Raw genomic sequence first — 21,063 nt, 5'->3', positions numbered from 1 at the left:
CATGCGCAGGAACTCGAAGAGTCCGAATGGCGTGATGACCGCCGTCTTCGGGACGTCCTCTGGCCTGACGGGGACCTGATGGTAGCCGCGTATGAGGTCCACCTTCGAGAAGAAGGACATGCCCGCCAAACGGGCGGAAAAGTCCTGAATGTGGGGGACGGGGTAGCGGTCGGGAGTCGTGGCGTCATTGAGACGGCGATAGTCCCCGCACGGTCGCCATCCCCCGCCGGGCTTCGGCACGATGTGCAGCGGCGACGCCCAAGCGCTCTCTGAGCGCCGAACGATGTCGAGTCGCTCCAGGGTAGCGAACGCTGCTTTTGCCACCGCCAGCTTCGTCGGCTCGAGGCGGCGTGCCCGGGCGTAGACCGGTGGCCCGACGGTGGGGATGTGATGGGCCACCCCGTGCTCGACGGCCCCCGCCGAGAAGGTGGGCCGCGTGAGGGCCGGGAAGCCGGCGAGGAGGCGGGTGAATGCGTCCGCTGCCGGAAGCGTACAGACCAACGTGGCCGGAACCGAACCGTTCGGCAAGCCGCTTGGCAAGCCGCTCGTTGAGCTGTTCGACGAGCTGGGCAACGCACAAGCGAGCGAGCTGAACGTCTCGGCCTGGACAAGACGTCTGCGCTTGACGTCGACCAGGAGCCCATTAGCGCACAGGACGTCCGCGCCAAGCAGTGCCATGGGCACGTCGGCGGTGACGAACGTCCATCGGAAAACCTGCCCTCCGAACCGCAGAGAGAGGCAGCGTTTTCCGTACGTACGGATGGGCGTCCCGTTCGCGGCAAGCAGCGCGGGGCCCCCACCCGCGGCGTGCTTGTCTGACGTGCCGGCGGGAACGACACTCACCTGTGCTCCCGTGTCGCACAGGTAACGGCGCCCGGAGAAGGTGTCCGTTATGAACAGCAGGCTGCTCGAACGGCCGGCGCTCATCGCCACTATTGAGCGCCGGCCCAGGCGTTTCCCGACTTGTTGAAGGAGCATGGTGGATGACACTGCCGAGCTTCGTAGCCGAACTTGGCGTGGAACCAGCACCAGGTGGTGGAGCTGGAGGAGCGCGGCTGGCTCCGCCAGGCCGGTGGAGTTGGCGGGTTTCCCCGCGGTGGCGGTTTTCGCCGCGGCGGTGGGCGGGGCGTGGCGGCGGTCACGAGGTGCGTATCAGCATGCTGCGTATGCTGTATAAGCTGATGCTGTGGATCAGCAGCATCAGCAGCATCAGCAGCATCAGCCACGAGGGCCGTGACGGCCACGCCGACTCTCGCCCGCGTGTCCGAAGCGGCGAAGTACTTGTCCGCCTCGGCTGCCAATGCTCGGGGTTCCGTTAGCCCGGTCCCGGCCAACGCGAGGCGAACCTGCGCTGGAAGTTGGCGACGGAAAAGCGCCCGGAATAGAGAACCGGGGGCTTCGTCGCCCAACAGTGACAGCATATGGTCCATTCGGACCGACGGGCGTGTGTCACCGAGCTCGGGGAGATCCAGGAGGCGGTCGGCCCGTGCGTCGTCCGTGAGGCCGAACGTGGCTAGGAGTAGCCGCTTGAGTGCCTCGTACTTGTGGCCGTCCGGTGGGTGGCGAAGGACGGACACAACTCGAGCGGCCGTGCCAGGCCCGAGGGAGGTGACGACGTGGCAATAGCGCGTGTCATCGCCGGTGAGGCGCCGAAGCTGAAATTGGGCTTCGGCCTGGACGAACCAGACTTCGGCCTGAGCCTCCCAAAATTCGGGAAGTTTGATGAAGTTGGCCATGGCAATGGCGTCGCGTGTGGAAGGATCGCTCCGGCAGATCCAACGTCGAGGGGGTCACCAGTAAAGCACGGCGTTACGCGCGCTGCTTGCGAGCAAGGAGGAAGCGGACAAGCGGTAACTTATAAGCGTCTTTATTTCAGGAGCTTACTGTAACACTCGCGCGCTCTGGGCTGCGCGCCCGGTGTATATCATGAGGCCACGCCTACCCCTCGGGCGTGGCCACCGCCCACTTGGTGCGCGGAATGATGTCACCACGCCAGTGGGCTTTTGTGTCCGCCACAATAGCCTATTTTACTCCAGGGGATCCCAGGATTACCCACCCAAAATATCGTTGCGATCGGTTGAGCCGTTTTAGCGGTACCTTCGAACAGACAAACAGACGGACGGACATTTGGTGAATAATAGTAAGATAATCACAATGTATTATGACTGTGCTGCATTGTGCGTATGGTGGGTGTATTGTATTGTATTGGATACATGGGATCACGTGCTGTTCAGAAGACGGGCTAACGGCATGATGTCATCACGCCAGTGGAAGGGAAGGATTGCAGGCCTGCTTGAGTTTCAGAACAAAAGCGCGCAATAACACACACGCACACTCACAGTGTTTTCAGCCTTGCCGATGGAACATCACTCATCCTCTTGCCTCCATCCGCGATCACGATTTGTACACCGTACGCGGCAAACGACGGCATTTTGCTTTGAAATGCAGTATTGTTAGCAATTCAATCAGTATTAAATCAGAATATTGCAAAACCAATGCATTCAAACAAGGTTCACGTGTTAAGTGCGTGCATTGGGGGACCCAATATGGCCGCCAGTGTACTTCCGGTGGTGTCAAAATCGACACGCGATTCAGCATCGAACCTCCAATCCAGTTAATACAGAGACCAGTGATTGGAGCTCAGTTACCATCGACTCTGCAAGACCATGATTACATTTGTTAAATAAACTGTGAGGAAAGTGTAAAATCGCAGAGGCCTCTCCGCTTCCTGAGTTGTACCACCTGAATGTTTTCGGCGAGTGGCATATCTAGAGCCTCACGACTTAAGACGCCAATAATGGTCGAAGGAGAAGAAGAATACGGAAGTACGTTTGCTTGAGGTGGCACGGGATAGGCATGGCACATGGTCCTGCGATCGTTTTGGGAGCAGGTAACGCGCGACCGTTAGTTGAACATTATCTATTGTACTGAGAGACGTTTTTCAGATCTGCACCGAGATCAATTAAAATCCTGCCGGCTGGTTACATCATTACTGCGTGTTTCGCAAGTTCAACTAAAACGGCACTCGATAGAGAGCAAACCTCCATCAGAATGAAGTTTGTTTTTTATCCCATTGATAGGCCGGATCTGGATTCGAACCTGAACCAAAATCTGATAAGCTTGTTCTTGTCATCTAAACAACGCATCCACCAAGTTTTGTCACATGTCCTTCGCAACTTTTTGAAACATCATGCTGCATTTGTATAGTTTTTGGCCCCATCTCTCAATGGTGAAGAATTACTTGAAAAATTAAAAAGTTCTCGGATCCAGATCTTCACCAAAATAGAATCAATTTATTCATTGTCAAACACCCAACATGTCCCACCCCCGCTAATTCACCCCAGATCCACTTTTTTGAAATTCCAACTTCTTTCCTGGAAGCCCTTGCAGTGTCCTTGTGTTTTATACCTCTCCCACCTCCCCCCAAGCCCTCTCCCTCCCACAGTTCTCTCGATGTCCCTGCTCTCAAATGTTGTGTTTGTGTCCTTCCCCCTCTCCCCATCTTATCTACCGCTCCCTTTGTTTTGTGTTTAATGTGTCGGTTTGACTTTTGGCGTGATTAATGTTGGCTCTTTCACGAGCCTCGATCTTGTATACAAAAAAAACAAAAAAACAAAAAAAACTTTTTGAGACATCCTGCTCCCAGACAGACAAACAAATAGGGGTGAAAACATAACCTCCGTCCACATTGGGTGGAGCAGGTAACAAAAATTGCAATGAATTTGTTCTGGGTGTCGGCGATAGCTCACCTACTCTTTGAGACACTGTGGGATCTTTAACGTCCATCGAGTAGTGCCTGCAGCTGGGATACCCAGCTTATTGTCCATCTGAGGCAGGGTGATTCTGAGGCAGGGCTTATTGTCCTGTGACCCACCAATCCGATAGGTTATAGTGGGGTTAACCATCAACTCGAGACTAGACAGCTCAATGGCGTGTCTGCTACACATGTGCTATCCTGTGAACCCAGCCATCAGCATGTGCGAGTAAATATCATTGGGTAATTCCCAAAGTATTGCCTTGTACTGCCCTTGCTGGAAGGTATGCCTCGATGGTGAGAGGCAGAGCGAACATTGAACAAGTTGCAAAGGGCAGGTTGGTGTGGTGCACACACTGAGACGTTTGTTGAAATTTCACAATTTTTTAAATTGGTTACCTTTGAGGCTGAGACATTGAAGATGACCAAACTATGACTTTCTCACAAGCAGTTGGACGAGGTTGGAGCAGACAATTGGGGGCATGACGCTGCAACAGACCACTGAGCAGGAGAACATACTCGTACATAGTTGTCTGCCTCTGTCTCTCACTAACAAATCACCAGAGCAAGTGCTGACTGCTCTGAGCCAATACGTATTACCCAATCGTGCCACATGGACCTCCATCCCACGCCATCCCCAATATTCCATTAACTCCACCCTGAGGCCCTCATGACTCTTTGTGCAACTCCGACCACCAATCCTGTCCCTGAGGGCCATCACGAGTCTCCGCTCCGAGGACATTTGCCAATTCCCGTCTCCCATGTCCGCTGGTGACAGACAGCAGTGAGGAGCCTATTCCTCCGTTGACTAGAGGAGACGTGACATCACCCATCACACTGTTTCACGCAATGCCCGAGTTTTACAGAGGGAATAGGGACGAGAACCCTTGGCTCACTAAATCGAAAGCAAACGATGCCCGTCCCCTCGAAAGCTACACTTGAACATACAAAAACAAAAGGACAGGCATTTTAAGGCCATTTTCCCTGCTAGAGCGGGGGTTAGCCAATTTGGTTTACCAACTTGAACATCCTTACCCAAAACAAATAAGCAATGCAGGTGATAAGTTCTGAAGACACATGGACATTCACAGCATCTACAGACCTAAATCAAGTATTTCCCACCTCCAACAAATGTAACTATGCCTGCTGTCGGATCTTTAATATCCACTAGGAACAAATAGTTTACAACACGTTCATTTAACATACACTGGAAGACAGTGGATGCAATGGGGGGAGGGGGAGGGGGGCTGATGGATGGATGGACGGGGGTATTATGTAGGGATCAGTGACAAAAAAAATCTCATTTTAATCCATTTTAAATTCAGGCTGTGACACAACAAAATGAGAAAAAGTCAAAGGGTGTGAATACTTTCTGAAGGCACTGTACATGATATTATGCCAAACCCTAGGGAGTACACAAACCATACTAAACTGTGCCCCCCTGTTTTTTCCCTGCTGTATATGCATTTCTTGTTTTAGGAGTGACAAAATGGGATATTCGACACAAAGTATGGGACTACTTGGAAACAAAAGAACTTGCCTTGTGGCCACGACCCATCCAACATCGCATCCCCAATTTCAAGGTACATGATCATATCATTAAATACTTAAATTGAAAAGTCGAGAATACAAATGTCATGCCTAATCAAATGTAATTTGTGCCGCCATTCTGCCAAGAGACTTGAGCTGGACAAACGCCTGATTCGGTATTTGATCGATTATAAACTGGAGCCATTGCTGTCTTTCACATGATTTTTCTACTTTGAAAGGTTCTGTCCCTGCTCAAGCTTGCATGTTTCAGGGGGCGGATGCAGCAGCCAGCCACCTCTCTCAGCTCTTGGCTTTCCGCTCTGCCAACATTGTCAAGATTAATCCCGATAAGGCACAGGAACCCACTCGTTACCTAGCACTTCAGGTGAGGAAGTAACTATCATTCATGAAATAACTTTCCCTTCCCTTTCCTACTGCATGATGCAGGGTGCACCTATGGCCTGCAGCCGACTGCTGGAGCTAGCAGCTTTTGTTTCAAGTTGTGAGGTCAAGGTGGACCCTGATAAGCCCTTAGAAGGAGGCCGACTCGCTGTCCTTCAGGTAGCTTTAAGCATGCACTCAATAAAAGTTAAACTGGTATTTGGTTATTCGCATTTTTTCCGTTGCATACTCAGCAATGCACCACTGTTACATTTCCACTATGTAGTGAGGCCTAGTCAGTTAAATGGTATGTACGCTAAATAGCAGGAAGTTTTGGTGGCATTCTAACCAAAATTGGTATACAGGCTGGAAAGAACCTCTTGGTGCCAACTCCTCGCCTCCGTTCAGGCCTCTTCAACCGTGTGATCGTTCCACCTGGTGCGACAAAGAGTGATCTCCGCAAATGCATTACTGCCCAGGTCTAGTATTAGATATGTCTCAGCTTTACTACAACAATACCCTCCACTCATCCCAATTCTCTCTCACACTCACATACTTTCAAGGTCGATGCCATATCATTGTGATGTGTGATTAAATGCAGAATGGCAAACGTGATTGAAAATATTTAGTGTTGATAAATGTTATGTACTTTTTGGGGAATGGGAAGTAGTAGGAAAAGGAGGCTCACTTGCTAAAAGTGTTGGCTCAGCTCTGAAAATATTAGGTAATTTAATCAGTTCAGCCAATACATTTTAGCAGGTAAGCCAGAAACCACCTTTTGCACATTTTGAAAACGATTAGATTATGTATTTATTCTGCTGTATTACAGTGCAAGAGTTTAGAATTGATTGCTTTCTGTAACTCCTGTTGATAAAAATAACCTAAATTCATTTTTTTTGATTTAACAATATACAGTCATGTGAAAAAGTAAGTATGCAGAATGTAAAGTTTTGACTTTTTCAACAAATTTCAATATATAGCTATTTGATCTTCATTTCAACAATATTGATAGATAAAGGTGATATAATACAACAAATATCATGAAACATTTACATTTTGTAGTCCATTGTATAATTTAAATAAACATAAATGCAAATTTCGCATGTGGAAAAAGTAAGTACACCCCCACATTTATCACTACTTCAAATACCCAAAAATTAGAATCAGGTGCACCAGCTCAGGTGCAAATGATTAGAACATCGTTAAAGAGGATCTTGGAGGAACCTGCCTTATTTACACCTCAGACATTTAGTTTGGTTTGCTCTTTGTTGTTGAAGCCTGGTGTTGGCTTAGCGGTTAGGGTGCTGGCTTGGGATCCTAGGATCCTGGGTTCGAATCCCGGTCGATCGCTGAATTAACACCAGTGGGGTTGACTCAGCCTGTCATCCTTCCGAGGTCGGCAAATTGAGTACCAGCTTGCTGGGATGAATGATCCCGGTGTGTACCCCGATTTAGAATAGGTACACCGTATCCCTGCGCATCGTAAGAGGCGACCAAGGGTTGGCGTCAGGAAGGGCATCCGGCCATAAAAACATTGCCTCAAACAGGGATCCATGATTGTCATGGGGCCCGCAAGGCTAACCCCGCTCTAGCGGGGGAAATGGCCTTAAAACGATCATTCATTCATTCATTTTTTGCTCTTTGTTGTTGAAGTGTGCGGCGTCACCATGCCTAGATCAAAAGAGCTCTCTGAGGCCTTCAGAAAGAAGGTTATAGATGCCTACAAGTCTGCGAAGGGATTTAAAAAGATCTCCAAACAATTTGAAATCAATGATTCGACTGTCCGGAAGATCATCTACAAGTGGAGAAGATTCTAAACAACTGCCAATTTGTACAGGCCAGGCCGCCCCAGCAAGTTCAGCCCGAGAGCAGACCGCAAGATGCTGAACGAAGTCTCTATGAACCCCAGAATGTCATCACGGGACCTACAGGTAGGTCTTGCCACTGTTGATGTCAAAGTGCACGAGTCTACCATCAGAAAAAGGCTGCACAAATTTGATCTACATGGGAGGTGTGCCAGGAGGAAACCATTGCTGTCCAGAAAGAACATCAGGGCAAGACTAAAGTTTGCCAATGAACACCTAGGCAAAGGCCAGCACTTCTGGAACAATGTGCTCTGGACAGATGAGTCAAAGGTAGAGCTATTTGGCCACAGTACCAGAAGACATGTTTGGCGAAAACCAGAGACAGCATTTGACGACAAGAACCTGATACCAACTGTAAAGCATGGTGGTGGAAATATTATGGATTGGGGCAGCTTTGCTGCATCAGGGCCTGGGAAGCTCACCATCATAGAATCCACTATGAATTCTTTATTGTACCAGAGGGTGCTTGAGGATAATGTGAGGCCATCTGTCAGAAAGTTGAAGCTCAACCGAAGGTGGACCTTGCAACATGACAATGACCATAAACATACCAGTAAATCCACCAAGGAATGGCTGGAAAGAAAGAAATGGAGGATTCTGGAATGGCCAAGTCAAAGCCCGGATCTAAATCCCATCGAGATGTTGTGGGGGGATTTGAAAGGAGCTGTGCATGCAAGAAACCCCTCAAACATCGCACAGCTGAAAGAATTCTGCATGGAGGAGTGGGAAAAAAATTCTCCCAGTCGATGTCAGACTGGTGGACAGTTATAAGAAACGCCAACTTGAGGTTGTTTCTGCCAAAGGGGGCAATACCACCTATTGGAGCCAAGGGTGTATTTACTTTTTCCACATGCGAAATTTGCATTTATGTTTATTTAAATTATACAATGGACTACAAAATGTAAATTTTTCATGATATTTGTTATATTATATCACCTTTATCTGTCAATATTGTTGAAATGAAGATCAAATAGCTGTATGTTGAAATATGTTGAAATATGTTGAAAAAGTCAAAACTACATGGGGTGTACTTACTTTTTCACGTGACTGTATATACAGTATATATAAACTAGCTGGACGCCGATGGTAAAAATACCACGATATAAAAATAAAAGTAAGCTTTTCATTCTCATACTGATTGAAAGAGCTAAATTGAGGCAGCATTATAATTTCCCCATAGGTTTGGATTCTTTATTAAGCAACTTTTACTTGATAATTATAAATTTTCCCATAGGTGCGGATTAATTTGAACCACCTTTTACCTTTTAATTACCTTGTAAACATTTCTAAAAACATGTTTTCACTTTGTCATTATGGGGTATTTTGTGTAGATCGGTGACAAAAAAATTGTTTGATCCATTTTAAATTCAGGCTGTAACACAACCAAATGTGAAGAAAGTCAGTGAATACTTCTGAAGGTACTGTACAAAGAGTAAAACAGACATTCCAAAACCAACTAGAACGGCACTCGGTAGAGCGCATACCTCCCCCAGACTGAACAGTTTACGTTTTGTATCCCACTGATAGGCCGGATCTGGATTCGGACTGGACCAAAATCGAATATGCTTGTTCTTGTCACCTAACCAACTCGTCCACCAAGTTTAGTCATAATTCGGCCATAACCTTAAAAAAAAAAAAATCATGTGAAGTAACTCTTTTCCCCCGATCTCTCAATGGTGAAGAATCACTTAGAAATTAAATAATTATCGTATCCGAATCCATATTCAGATCTTCACCAAAATCGAATCAATTAGTCCTTGTCACACACCCAACCTGTCCACCAAGTGTTGTCCAAATCCGTGACAACTTTTTGAGATATCCTGCTATATATCGTTTTTGGCCTAGTCTCTCAATGGTGATGAATGACTTAAAAAATTATACGAGCCGGATCCGAATCCGGATCTTCACCAAAATCTAATCATTTCGTCCTCGTCACATACGTTACCTCTCTACCGAATTTCTCAAGTGTCTACCAGTCGGCCGCCAGGCTGAATAGTTTATGTTTTCTGTCCCACTGATGGGCTGGATCTGTATCTGAACCAAAATCTTATCGGCATCTTATTATCACCAAACCAAGGCATCCACCAAGTTTTGTCATAATTCATCCACAACATTTTGACATTTCATGCTATATATAGTTTTTGTCCCTATCTCTCAATTATAAAGAATCACTTTAAAAATTCTAGTGTCCTGATCCAGATCTTCATCAAAATGTAATCATTTTGTCTTTGTCACACTCCCAACCTGTTCACCAAATCTCGTCCAAATCTGTCCATAACTTTGACATATCCTGTTCACAGACAAATAGGGTTGAAAACACTAACTCCATCCACCTTCCATGGAGGAGATAATATATAATAAGGCCACCAGAATAGAAATGCTGCAAAGTTTGAAACATGAATACATTTCAAAAATTATAACAAGAGGAATAAAATTACAAGAACAATAAATTTAAAAACGAAAAAGACCCCCCAATGAAATAGGATTCTAACACTGGGATTAATTAAAATAAGATTCTGAGACAGCTTCCAATTTTTTTAAAATCAAAGTCCTTAGTCTTGTAAAAAATAAGAAGAAAAATACATAAAATGTCATAGCCCCCGTGGTTTTAATAATTTTGCTGTACAAAGTTAAAGGCCGTCAGTCGGCCATATTTGGTCAGATGACAAAACAAACTTCTGCATATGTATACTCTCATGCACTGTCTTTTTGCCAAGTTTGAACAAAATCAGTCCATACACGGTGAGAAATGGATGGGTGCGCATTTAAGTAACAAAATGGCTGCCAGCCGGCCATCTTGGATCTGATCTCGGAAAAAAATGATGTGCATAGTAACCCAACATTCCTCATCTCTGTGCCAAGTTTTAATAAGGTGGATAAATACATGCCAGATAAATGGTTGAGGACGTGTTCAATATCAAGTTTTTTTTACAACTAAAATGCCCGCCAGTCTACCATACGGCAGTCAACAGTCAATGACGTCATAAAATATCGAAATTTTGTTAATGCACAGAATATGGTCACACGGTTAATTGAATGGAATCCCTCTCAATGCTGATTACAGCGATACAAGTTTACAGGTCATGTTTTTACAGGTTAAAGGTCATGCTTTTGCCTGAGGGCATGGCTGTGCTGCTGTTGCAAGGCCTCCTCTGTAGGTTAGGGCAGGAACTTTTAGCTTTTTAGGACTGATTCCTACCCAAGAATGAGCGCATATTTTGATGTGGTCAATACGCCTTCGTTAGGCATCAGACATGAAGCTTGTGGCCAAGTTTCATCAAAATTGTGTTTGGTTCAAGCAATAATGACTGAAGTGTTTACAGACTCACTCACTGACTGACACATTTCAAAGTTGGCCTCCAAAGCCAGACGCTGACTGGGCATCCTCCGACATGCAGTCCCTTTCCTTGGCACACCTGAGCTATCTACCCACAAGGTTTTCATCCGCAGCTTGATGGAGTACTGCTCTCCCCTCTGTGCTGGCTCCCCTGCCTCACATTTTGCTCAGCTTGATGATGTGGAAACCAAGGCCTTTAAGAGCATTGAAATTTCTCGGGATGAAGCAGACTCTATGGACATGTCACTTTGCGGACAGTTCGCTGGTCTCTGTCTTCTTCCACCTCATTTCTGGTCTTGAACCGTCTGCCCTCTCCGTGCTCTGACCCCCAAAGTATCTGCTGGACGCATGCAGTCTACCAGCAACCCGTTCCGAGTGAAGCTGCCAAAATCCAGAACCTCTGCTCACCTCCACTCATTTATTCCTCTCTTTCCCGCCTGTGGAACCACCTTCCACACTCACTCTTTATACCTTTATTGGAGAGCACTTTTATTCCAGTGCCAATGTGTGATATTCATGTGTGCTAAACATGGCAATAAAATGATCTGTATCGTCGATCCATTTCCTCCCTCAAGACAGCTGTTCATCACTATCTCAGGTCATGCCCCATCTAAAGCCATGATCTATTTTACACCCGATAAAACATCTCCACCCCTCCCAAAATTTTGCTTATGTCTCCATCTTGTCCACCCCTTGCGTTCTCCCCAACCCTTCATCGTTACCTGCATCCCTTATTTGTCCGTCTCATCTACTTTCTCCCTCCATTTTGCTGTTGGTGTTTCCCTTTTATTTTGCTGTTCCCTTTGTTATGTTGTGTCCTGATCTATTCTATCCAAGATATTCCACAGAATGACACAAGTAGGAAGAACCACCTTTAGAGGCCATTTTCCCCGCAGAGCAGGGGTTGGCCTTTTTCGGGCACCGTGGTCCCCTTTTTGAAGCAATGTTTTACGGCCGGATGCCCTTCCTGCCACCAACCCTGTTAGTCGCCTCTTGCCACATACAGGGAATTACCAGCCTTTTCCGCTGGTGAGGCAGGGGAGCCAGCCCAGAGGGGAGAGCAGTACTCCATCAAGCTGCGGATGAAAACCTTGTGGGTAGATAGAAGCTCAGGTGTGCCAAGGAAGGGGACTGCATGTCGGAGGGCCCAGTCAACGTCTGGCTTTGGAGGCCAGAAACCACTCCTGGGAAAAAATTACCAGCCTTGCCACATACAGGGAATTACCAGAATTTGCCGACCTCGGAAGGATGCCAGGTTGAGTCAACCCCCCCCCCCCCCCCCCGGCATTAATTCAGCAATCGACCAGGACTCGAACCCAGGATCCGAGGATCCCAAGCCAGCACCCTAACCGCTAAGCCTCAACGAGACGGGATTTCTCAAACCTCTTCAAAGAGATGCAAAAGCCATTAATGAAGATTTAAAATATTTTAATCCTAAAACTTATTTATGTACTGTAATATGAATAATCTCTAAGGATATGCAATGTCTGAATCTCTTCTTAGACAGATTTCAATGGATTGTTGAAAAGGCTGATACATTTCCGAGTAAACATAACACAGTAAACATAAAAATATATTCTATTCTCTCGTCAAAAGATTACACCAGGTCCAGAATGGTTGTGATTATGAAAACTATTTTGCATCATGGTGAATAATATAGCTCAACCAAAAATATTTTAATGACTGATGAGCAAATTTGTCCTTCATCAAAGAAATTGAAAACAATGTATGGAAAATGGTCTAAAAGTAACAAAGATTCATAGAATAAATCGATATATGTGGGGAAATTACATGGGCAGACCAGGAATCGAACCCAGGTGAGAAACCTGGGTTCGATTCCTGGTCTGGGCATGTAATTTTCCCAAATATATCAATTTAATTATTTAATCCTGATCATTAATCTCATATTTTATATCAACCTCAATGCCAAAAAAAAAGAAGAATGTGGGAACATCTGACTGAAAAATATTTTTGCAAATCTAATAAATATTTTCAAGTGTTTGTTTGTTTGTTTGTCCGGTTGATTGAACCGTAGTGCCTAGGGACTCCAAATTTTGGATATAGATACTTCAGAATTTTGGCAAGTTTTTAAGCTACCACACGTTGGCCTTGACGTCCGTTTTGAGGCCACAAAAGGCGGCTGCAAAGTCTACGTTGGGTTGTGGGGTCAAACAGTGCTGCTGCTGGTCTGCAGGCAAAAGGTAATCATAATGAGTCCAATAACCCCATGGCTTTTCAATTTGCAACACGTCCAGAAACCACTCCTGGGAAAAGTTCATCGAGTTGATGAATAATTGTGAACTCGGTGAAATGATGGAAAATGTCAGAAAGAGGCAAATGTGAGGTTATAAGCAGGCCTCAAAACTAATCAACAAACCAAACTTGAACGAGTTGGCAACACTCTCAGAAAATCTTACAGCCATTCGTGTGTTAAAAAGAAAAACTCAAGATGGACAAAACAAAACATGCTGGAGCTGGTGTTTCATACCTGAGCAGAGTCGATGTATAATTACCTCCACAATAATCTGAAGAAGTGGTTCAGGGAGTGGTGTGAACTGGTGTATATGGATACCGATAGGTTCGTTGTAGATATAAAAACTGTAGGTGGGTATCAAGGTAAGAAAGACGATTTTTGGTTCACACGATACCTCTGATAATCCGAGATCATTACCAATGCTCTCTTTGGCACTGAAAACAAAAAGGTAAGAAAATGACAGAATTGATCACATTGAGATCCAAAACGTACATCTCCAACTTTATGAGGAGAGGATGATGCAAGTCACAGTGAAATCCATGATATTCCTTACAAATCAGACGTTTTAGGGGTTGGGAGGTCGTCCGATAGTCTAAGCTAATTTTAACAATGAGCGACAGAAAACAATTATTTTTGACTCGAGTTATGAGACAGTGGATAAAGTGGACTAATAGTTCAGTACAAAAGGGGGTTCTAACCTACCTGATACAATGTGTTCGGTGAGTTTGTTCAGGTGTCTGAGATTTTAGACTTGTTTTACTTGCTGAGCTGCTGTTGTTGTTGCTGTTGTTGTGGTGGTGGTGATGGTGATGGTGATGGTGTAGCCCGGACAGTTCTCTTGAACAAGCTTACGGCACTGATGCAGCCGATTGATCTTGCAGGAGAGACCCAGGGATCCCCCACATTCAGGATGGCGTACCTCCCCCTACACAAAGTTGGGGCCACAACAGTTAGAGAGAAAAAAAAGAGATGTAGAGGGAGCTAAAGAGAGAGGGAGTTAGAGAGAGTGGATAGGGTCAGAGAGGGAGTAGGTTACAGAGAGAGGGGAGGGTTACAAAGAGGGGGAGAGGATTAGAAAGAGGGGAGATGGTTAGAAAGAGGGGGAGATGGTTAGAAAGAGGGGGAGAGGGTTAGAAAGAGGGGGAGAGGGTTAGAAAGAGGGGGAGATGGTTAGAAAGAGGGGGACAGGGTTAGAAAGAGGGGGAGAGGGTTAGAAAGAGGGGGAGAGGGTTAGAAAGAGGGGGAGATGGTTAGAAAGAGGGGGAGAGGGTTAGAAAGAGGGGGAGAGGGTTAGAAAGAGGGGGAGAGGGTTAGAAAGAGGGGGAGATGGTTAGAAAGAGGGGGAGAGGGTTAGAAAGAGGGGGAGATGGTTAGAAAGAGGGGGAGAGGGTTAGAAAGAGGGGGAGATGGTTAGAAAGAGGGGGAGAGGGTTCGAAAGAGGGGGAGATGGTTAGAAAGAGGGGAGATGGTTAGAAAGAGGGGGAGATGGTTAGAAAGAGGGGGAGATGGTTAGAAAGAGGGGAGATGGTTAGAAAGAGGGGGAGAGGGTTAGAAAGAGGGGAGATGGTTAGAAAGAGGGGGAGATGGTTAGAAAGAGGGGGAGATGGTTAGAAAGAGGGGGAGATGGTTAGAAAGAGGGGGAGATGGTTAGAAAGAGGGGGAGATGGTTAGAAAGAGGGGGACAGGGTTCGAAAGAGGGGGAGATGGTTAGAAAGAGGAGGGAATGGTTAGAAAGAGGGGGAGAGGGTTAGAAAGAGGGGGAGAGGGTTAGAAAGAGGGGGAGATGGTTAGAAAGAGGGGGAGATGGTTAGAAAGAGGAGGAGATGGTTAGAAAGAGGGGGAGATGGTTAGAAAGAGGGGACAGGGTTCGAAAGAGGGGGAGATGGTTAGAAAGAGGGGGAGATGGTTAGAAAGAGGGGAGGATGGTTAGAAAGAGGGGGAGAGGGTTAGAAAGAGGGGAGGATGGTTAGAAAGAGGGGGAGAGGGTTAGAAAGAGGGGGGGATGGTTAGAAAGAGGGGGAGAGGGTTAGAAAGAGGAGGAGAGGGTTAGAAAGAGGGGGAGATGGTTAGAAAGAGGGGGAGATGGTTAGAAAGAGGGGGAGATGGTTAGAAAGAGGGGGAGATGGTTAGAAAGAGGGGGAGATGGTTAGAAAGAGGGGACAGGGTTCGAAAGAGGGGGAGATGGTTAGAAAGAGGGGGAGATGGTTAGAAAGAGGGGGAGATGGTTAGAAAGAGGGGGAGATGGTTAGAAAGAGGGGACAGGGTTCGAAAGAGGGGGAGATGGTTAGAAAGAGGGGGAGATGGTTAGAAAGAGGGGGAGATGGTTAGAAAGACGGGGAGAGGGTTAGAAAGAGGGGCAGATGGTTAGAAAGAGGCGGAGATGGTTAGAAAGAGGGGGAGATGGTTAGAAAGAGGGGGAGATGGTTAGAAAGAGGGGGAGATGGTTAGAAAGAGGGGGAGATGGTTAGAAAGAGGGGGAGATCGTTAGAAAGAGGGGGGGACAGGGTTAGAAAGAGGGGCAGCTGGTTAGAAAAAGGGAGAGATGGTTAGAAAGAGGGGGAGATGGTTAGAAAGAGGGGAGATGGTTAGAAAGAGGGGGAGAGGGTTAGAAAGAGGGGGAGATGGTTAGAAAGAGGGGGAGATGGTTAGAAAGAGGGGGACATGTTTAGAAAGAGGAGGACAGGGTTAGAAAGAGGGGAGATGGTTAGGAAGAGGGGGGGATGGTTAGAAAGAGGGGGGGATGGTTAGAAAGAGGGGGAGAGGGTTAGAAAGAGGGGGAGAGGGTTAGAAAGAGGGGGAGATGGTTAGAAAGAGGGGGAGATGGTTAGAAAGAGGGGGAGATGGTTAGAAAGAGGGGGAGATGGTTAGAAAGAGGGGGAGAGGGTTAGAAAGAGGGGGAGATGGTTAGAAAGAGGGGGAGATGGTTAGAAAGAGGGGGAGATGGTTAGAAAGAGGGGGAGAGGATTAGAAAGAGGGGGAGAGGGTTAGAAAGAGGGGGAGATGGTTAGAAAGAGGGGAGATGGTTAGAAAGAGGGGGAGAGGGTTAGAAAGAGGGGGAGAGGGTTAGAAAGAGGGGGAGATGGTTAGAAAGAGGGGGAGATGGTTAGAAAGAGGGGGAGAGGGTTAGAAAGAGGGGGAGATGGTTAGAAAGAGGGGGAGAGGGTTAGAAAGAGGGGGAGATGGTTAGAAAGAGGAGGAGAGGGTTAGAAAGAGGGGGAGATGGTTAGAAAGAGGGGAGATGGTTAGAAAGAGGGGGAGAGGGTTAGAAAGAGGGGAGATGGTTAGAAAGAGGGGAGATGGTTAGAAAGAGGGGGAGAGGGTTAGAAAGAGGGGGAGATGGTTAGAAAGAGGGGAGAGGGTTAGAAAGAGGGGGAGATGGTTAGAAAGAAGGGGACAGGGTTCGAAAGAGGGGGAGATGGTTAGAAAGAGGGGGAGATGGTTAGAAAGAGGGGGAGATGGTTAGAAAGAGGGGACAGGGTTCGAAAGAGGGGGAGATGGTTAGAAAGAGGGGGAGATGGTTAGAAAGAGGGGGGGATGGTTAGAAAGAGGGGGAGAGGGTTAGAAAGAGGGGGGGATGGTTAGAAAGAGGGGGAGAGGGTTAGAAAGAGGGGGAGATGGTTAGAAAGAGGGGGAGATGGTTAGAAAGAGGGGGAGATGGTTAGAAAGAGGGGGAGATGGTTAGAAAGAGGGGACAGGGTTCGAAAGAGGGGGAGATGGTTAGAAAGAGGGGGAGATGGTTAGAAAGAGGGGTAGATGGTTAGGAAGAGGGGGAGATGGTTAGAAAGAGGGGAGATGGTTAGAAAGAGGGGGAGATGGTTAGAAAGAGGAGACAGGGTTCGAAAGAGGGGGAGATGGTTAGAAAGAGGGGGCGATGGTTAGAAAGAGGGGGAGATGGTTAGAAAGAGGGGGAGAGGGTTAGAAAGAGGGGCAGATGGTTAGAAAGAGGGGCAGATGGTTAGAAAGAGGGGAGATGGTTAGAAAGAGGGGAAGATGGTTAGAAAGAGGGGGAGATCGTTAGAAAGAGGGGCAGATGGTTAGAAAGAGGGGCAGATGGTTAGAAAGAGGGAGAGATGGTTAGAAAGAGGGGGAGACGGTTAGAAAGAGGGGAGATGGTTAGAAAGAGGGGGAGAGGGTTAGAAAGAGGGGGAGATGGTTAGAAAGAGGGTGGGTTGGTTAGAAAGAGGGGGACATGTTTAGAAAGAGGAGGACAGGGTTAGAAAGAGGAGGAGATGGTTAGAAAGAGGGGGAGATGGTTAGAAAGAGGGGGGATGGTTAGAAAGAGGGGGAGAGGGTTAGAAAGAGGGGGAGAGGGTTAGAAAGAGGGGGAGATGGTTAGAAAGAGGTGGAGATGGTTAGAAAGAGGGGGAGATGGTTAGAAAGAGGGGGAGATGGTTAGAAAGAGGGGAAGATGGTTAGAAAGAGGGGACAGGGTTCGAAAGAGGGGGAGATGGTTAGAAAGAGGGGGAGATGGTTAGAAAGAGGGGGGGATGGTTAGAAAGAGGGGGAGAGGGTTAGAAAGAGGGGCAGATGGTTAGAAAGAGGGGGGAGATGGTTAGAAAGAGGGGGAGATGGTTAGAAAGAGGGGGAGATGGTTAGAAAGAGGGGGAGATGGTTAGAAAGAGGGGGAGATCGTTAGAAAGAGGGGGGGACAGGGTTAGAAAGAGGGGCAGATGGTTAGAAAGAGGGGGAGATGGTTAGAAAGAGGGGGAGATGCTTAGAAAGAGGGGGAGATGGTTAGAAAGAGGGGAGATGGTTAGAAAGAGGGGGAGAGGGTTAGAAAGAGGGGGAGATGGTTAGAAAGAGGGGGAGATGGTTAGAAAGAGGGGGACATGTTTAGAAAGAGGAGGACAGGGTTAGAAAGAGGGGGAGATGGTTAGAAAGAGGAGGACAGGGTTAGAAGGAGGGGGACAGGGTTAGAAAGAGGGGGACATGGTTAGAAAGAGGAGGACAGTGTTAGAAAGAGGAGGAGAAGGTTAGAAAGAGGAGGACAGGGTTAGAAAGAGGGGGAGAAGGTTAGAAAGAGGGGGAGATGGTTAGAAAGAGGGGGAGATGGTTAGAAAGAGGGGGAGATGGTTAGAAAGAGGATGAGATGGTTAGAAAGAGGGGGAGATGGTTAGAAAGAGGGGGAGATGGTTAGAAAGAGGGGGAGATGGTTAGAAAGAGTAGGACAGGGTTAGAAAGAGGGGGAGATGGTCAGAAAGAGGAGGACAGGGTTAGAAAGAGGAGTAGAAGGTTAGAAAGAGGGGGATAGGGTTAGAAAGAGGGGGAGATGGTTAGAAAGAGGGTGAGATGGTTAGAAAGAGGGGGGGATGGTTAGGAAGAGGGGGAGATGGTTAGAAAGAGGGGGAGAGGGTTAGAAAGAGGGGGAGAGGGTTAGAAAGAGGGGGAGATCGTTAGAAAGAGGGGGAGATGGTTAGAAAGAGGGTGAGATGGTTAGAAAGAGGGGGAGATCGTTAGAAAGAGGGGGAGATGGTTAGAAAGAGGACAGGGTTAGAAAGAGGAGGACAGGGTTAGAAAGAGGAGGACAGGGTTAGAAAGATGAGGACAGGGTTAGAAAGATGAGGACAGGGTTAGAAAGATGAGGACAGGGTTAGAAAGAGGAGGACAGGGTTAGAAAGAGGGGGAAAGGTTAGAAAGAGGAGGACAGGGTTAGAAAGAGGGGGAAAGGTGAGAAAGAGGAGGACAGGGTTAGAAAGAGGAGGACAGGGTTAGAAAGAGGGGGAAAGGTTAGAAAGAGGACAGGGTTAGAAAGAGGAGGACAGGGTTAGAAAGAGGAGGACAGGGTTAGAAAGAGGGGGAAAGGTTAGAAAGAGGAGGACAGGGTTAGAAAGAGGAGGACAGGGTTTTTTTTTTTTTTGTATACTGAATCGAGGCTCGTGAAAGAGCTGACATTTACTTCACAAACAAATCAACCAGACAAACAAAATATATAAAAAGAGGGAGCGGAAGACAAGAGAATGGGAAGCACGCAAACACTTGAGAGCACACAACATTTAAGAGCAGGGAGATGTGTGGGAGGGAGAGGGCTTGGGGGGAGGAGGCGTGGGAAGGGGGGGGGGGGTGGGAGAAGTATAAAACACAAGGACACCAAGGACTTCCAGGACAGAAGTTGGTATTTCAAAAAGTGGAATTGGGGTGAAATTATCGGGGATAGAAAAGATCAAGGTTTTGGATGGGGGAAGATAAGAGATGGTGGTGAACAGCTGTTTTAAAGACCTGGAGGGTGGAGTGGGATTGAAGAGAGTGAGGGAGTTTGTTCCAGAGGCAGGAGAAAAGAGGAATGAAGGAGTGAAGGTGAGCAGAGAGTCTTGATTTTGGCAGTTTAACCATAAGAGGGTTGCAGGCAGATCTTGTGCGACCTGTAGGAATATTTGCGGGACAGAGCCCAGAGAGAGCTGGGGGGGCAAGGCCAGAGAGGAGTCGGTAGAAGACGGAAAGACCACCAACCTGCCTGCGGTGAGTGAGTGAGAGGCCCTTGGAGTTAGCTTCATCGCGCGAGATTCCAATGATTCTGAACGCTTTGCTTTCAACAGCGTGAAGACGAGCTAGGTGTGAGGCAGGAGCACCAGCCCAGAGGGGAGAGGAGTATTCCATTGAGCTGCGCATGAAAGCCTTGTACGTGGTGAGGAGCTCAGGTGTGCCAAGGAAGGACTTCGCACGACGGAGGATGCCCATTCGGCGACTGGCTTTGGAGGCCAGATTTGAAATGTGGTTTTCCCAGGAAAGATCATGGCAGATAGTGAGACCCAAAAGTTTGAGTGACAGAACTTCTTGGAGAGGATTATTCAGAAAGTAGATGGGAGGGTTGTCCAGTCGGTCTTTTCGGAGAGACATCGTAAGAGTGTGAGATTTGTCAGGATTGAAAGACATGTTCCACTTGTTTGCCCAGTCTGTTATTTTGTCCAGGTCTGCAGAGAGTGAGGAGGCTGCAGACTGCCGATCTGAGGGATGAAGAATGGAGCGACAGAGAGTAGAGTCATCAGCAAAGAGATAGAGAGGATTTTCAAGAGAGTCGGAGAGATCATTGATGAAGACCAGAAAAAGCACAGGGCCTAGAACACTGCCTTGGGGAACTCCAGCCTGAACAGGAAGAGGAGATGAGAGAAACCCATTCAGGGCCACACGTTGACTATGACTGGAGAGGAAGTCCGCCAGCCATGCGTGGAGATTTCCATGGATACCAACAGAGGAGAGTTTGGTGAGCAGAGCAGGGTGCCAGACCGTATCGAAGGCACGTGATATGTCAAGGGAGACAGCTCTAATTTCCTGTTTGGCATTGAGGACCTCCATCCATTGCTGAGAAAGCAGTAGCAGCATGTCCAGAGTAGAGTGACCAGGTCTGAAACCAAATTGATGATCAGAGATCAAGCCATTGGAGAAGAGGAAAGATTTCATATCTGAAGCAATGATGGATTCCATGACTTTACTGATAATTGAGAGAAGGCTGATTGGTCTGTAGTTGCTGGGATCTGTTTTTGCACCTTTTTTGTGCAAAGCGGTGATGTTGGCAGATTAGTTGTTAGTTGATTGTTGTTGTTGGCAGATTAGGGTTAGAAAGAGGGGTAGAGGTTAGAAAGAGGAGGACAGGGTTATAAAGAGGAGGAGAAGGTTAGAAAGAGGAGGAGAGGGTTAGAAAGAGGGGGAGAGGATTAGAAAGAGGGGGAGATGGTTAGAATGATGGGGAGATGGTTATAAAGAGGACAGGGTTAGAAAGAGGGGAAGAGGATTATAAAGAGGAGAGGTTAGAGAAAGAGGGAAAGGGCCGGTCCATGGGGACCGATCGGTACTGTGACCGTGACCGTGCTGTCCTGACGAATATGGGCAGCAGGGAAGAATGGGGAAGATTTTGCCCCCGACTTGTGTGGGGGTACAACCACCATGAAGAGACGTCCTCGATAGTTGTTGAGCCTCAACTTTTCGAAGGGGGTGATCCAGAACCACC

General features: G+C 47.3%; 1 protein-coding gene across 3 annotated transcripts in view; it reads left to right on the top strand.

Annotated features, from left to right (window-relative positions):
* The first annotated feature begins 2,773 nt into the window (after positions 1-2,773).
* Positions 2,774-21,063, top strand: part of MTHFSD (methenyltetrahydrofolate synthetase domain containing) — a 44,083-nt gene continuing 25,793 nt past the window's right edge. Inside the window, exons 1-5 of one of the 3 annotated variants that reach the window (XM_068129154.2) lie at positions 2,774-2,890; positions 5,234-5,337; positions 5,556-5,636; positions 5,732-5,845; positions 6,031-6,144. In XM_068129154.2, coding sequence (XP_067985255.2) covers positions 2,857-2,890; positions 5,234-5,337; positions 5,556-5,636; positions 5,732-5,845; positions 6,031-6,144 — 447 coding nt within the window. In that variant the 5' untranslated portion in view covers positions 2,774-2,856. Of the gene's footprint in view, positions 2,891-5,233; positions 5,338-5,555; positions 5,670-5,731; positions 5,846-6,030; positions 6,145-21,063 lie in introns of all 3 variants that reach the window. The other 2 variants (XM_068129156.2, XM_068129157.2) reach the window with 2 other exon arrangements.

Source organism: Myxine glutinosa, chromosome 9 (genome assembly GCF_964187855.1).
Source record: "Myxine glutinosa chromosome 9, kmMyxGlut1.1, whole genome shotgun sequence".
Taxonomy (NCBI): domain Eukaryota; kingdom Metazoa; phylum Chordata; class Myxini; order Myxiniformes; family Myxinidae; genus Myxine; species Myxine glutinosa.
This window is presented reverse-complemented; position numbering and strand designations above follow the sequence as displayed.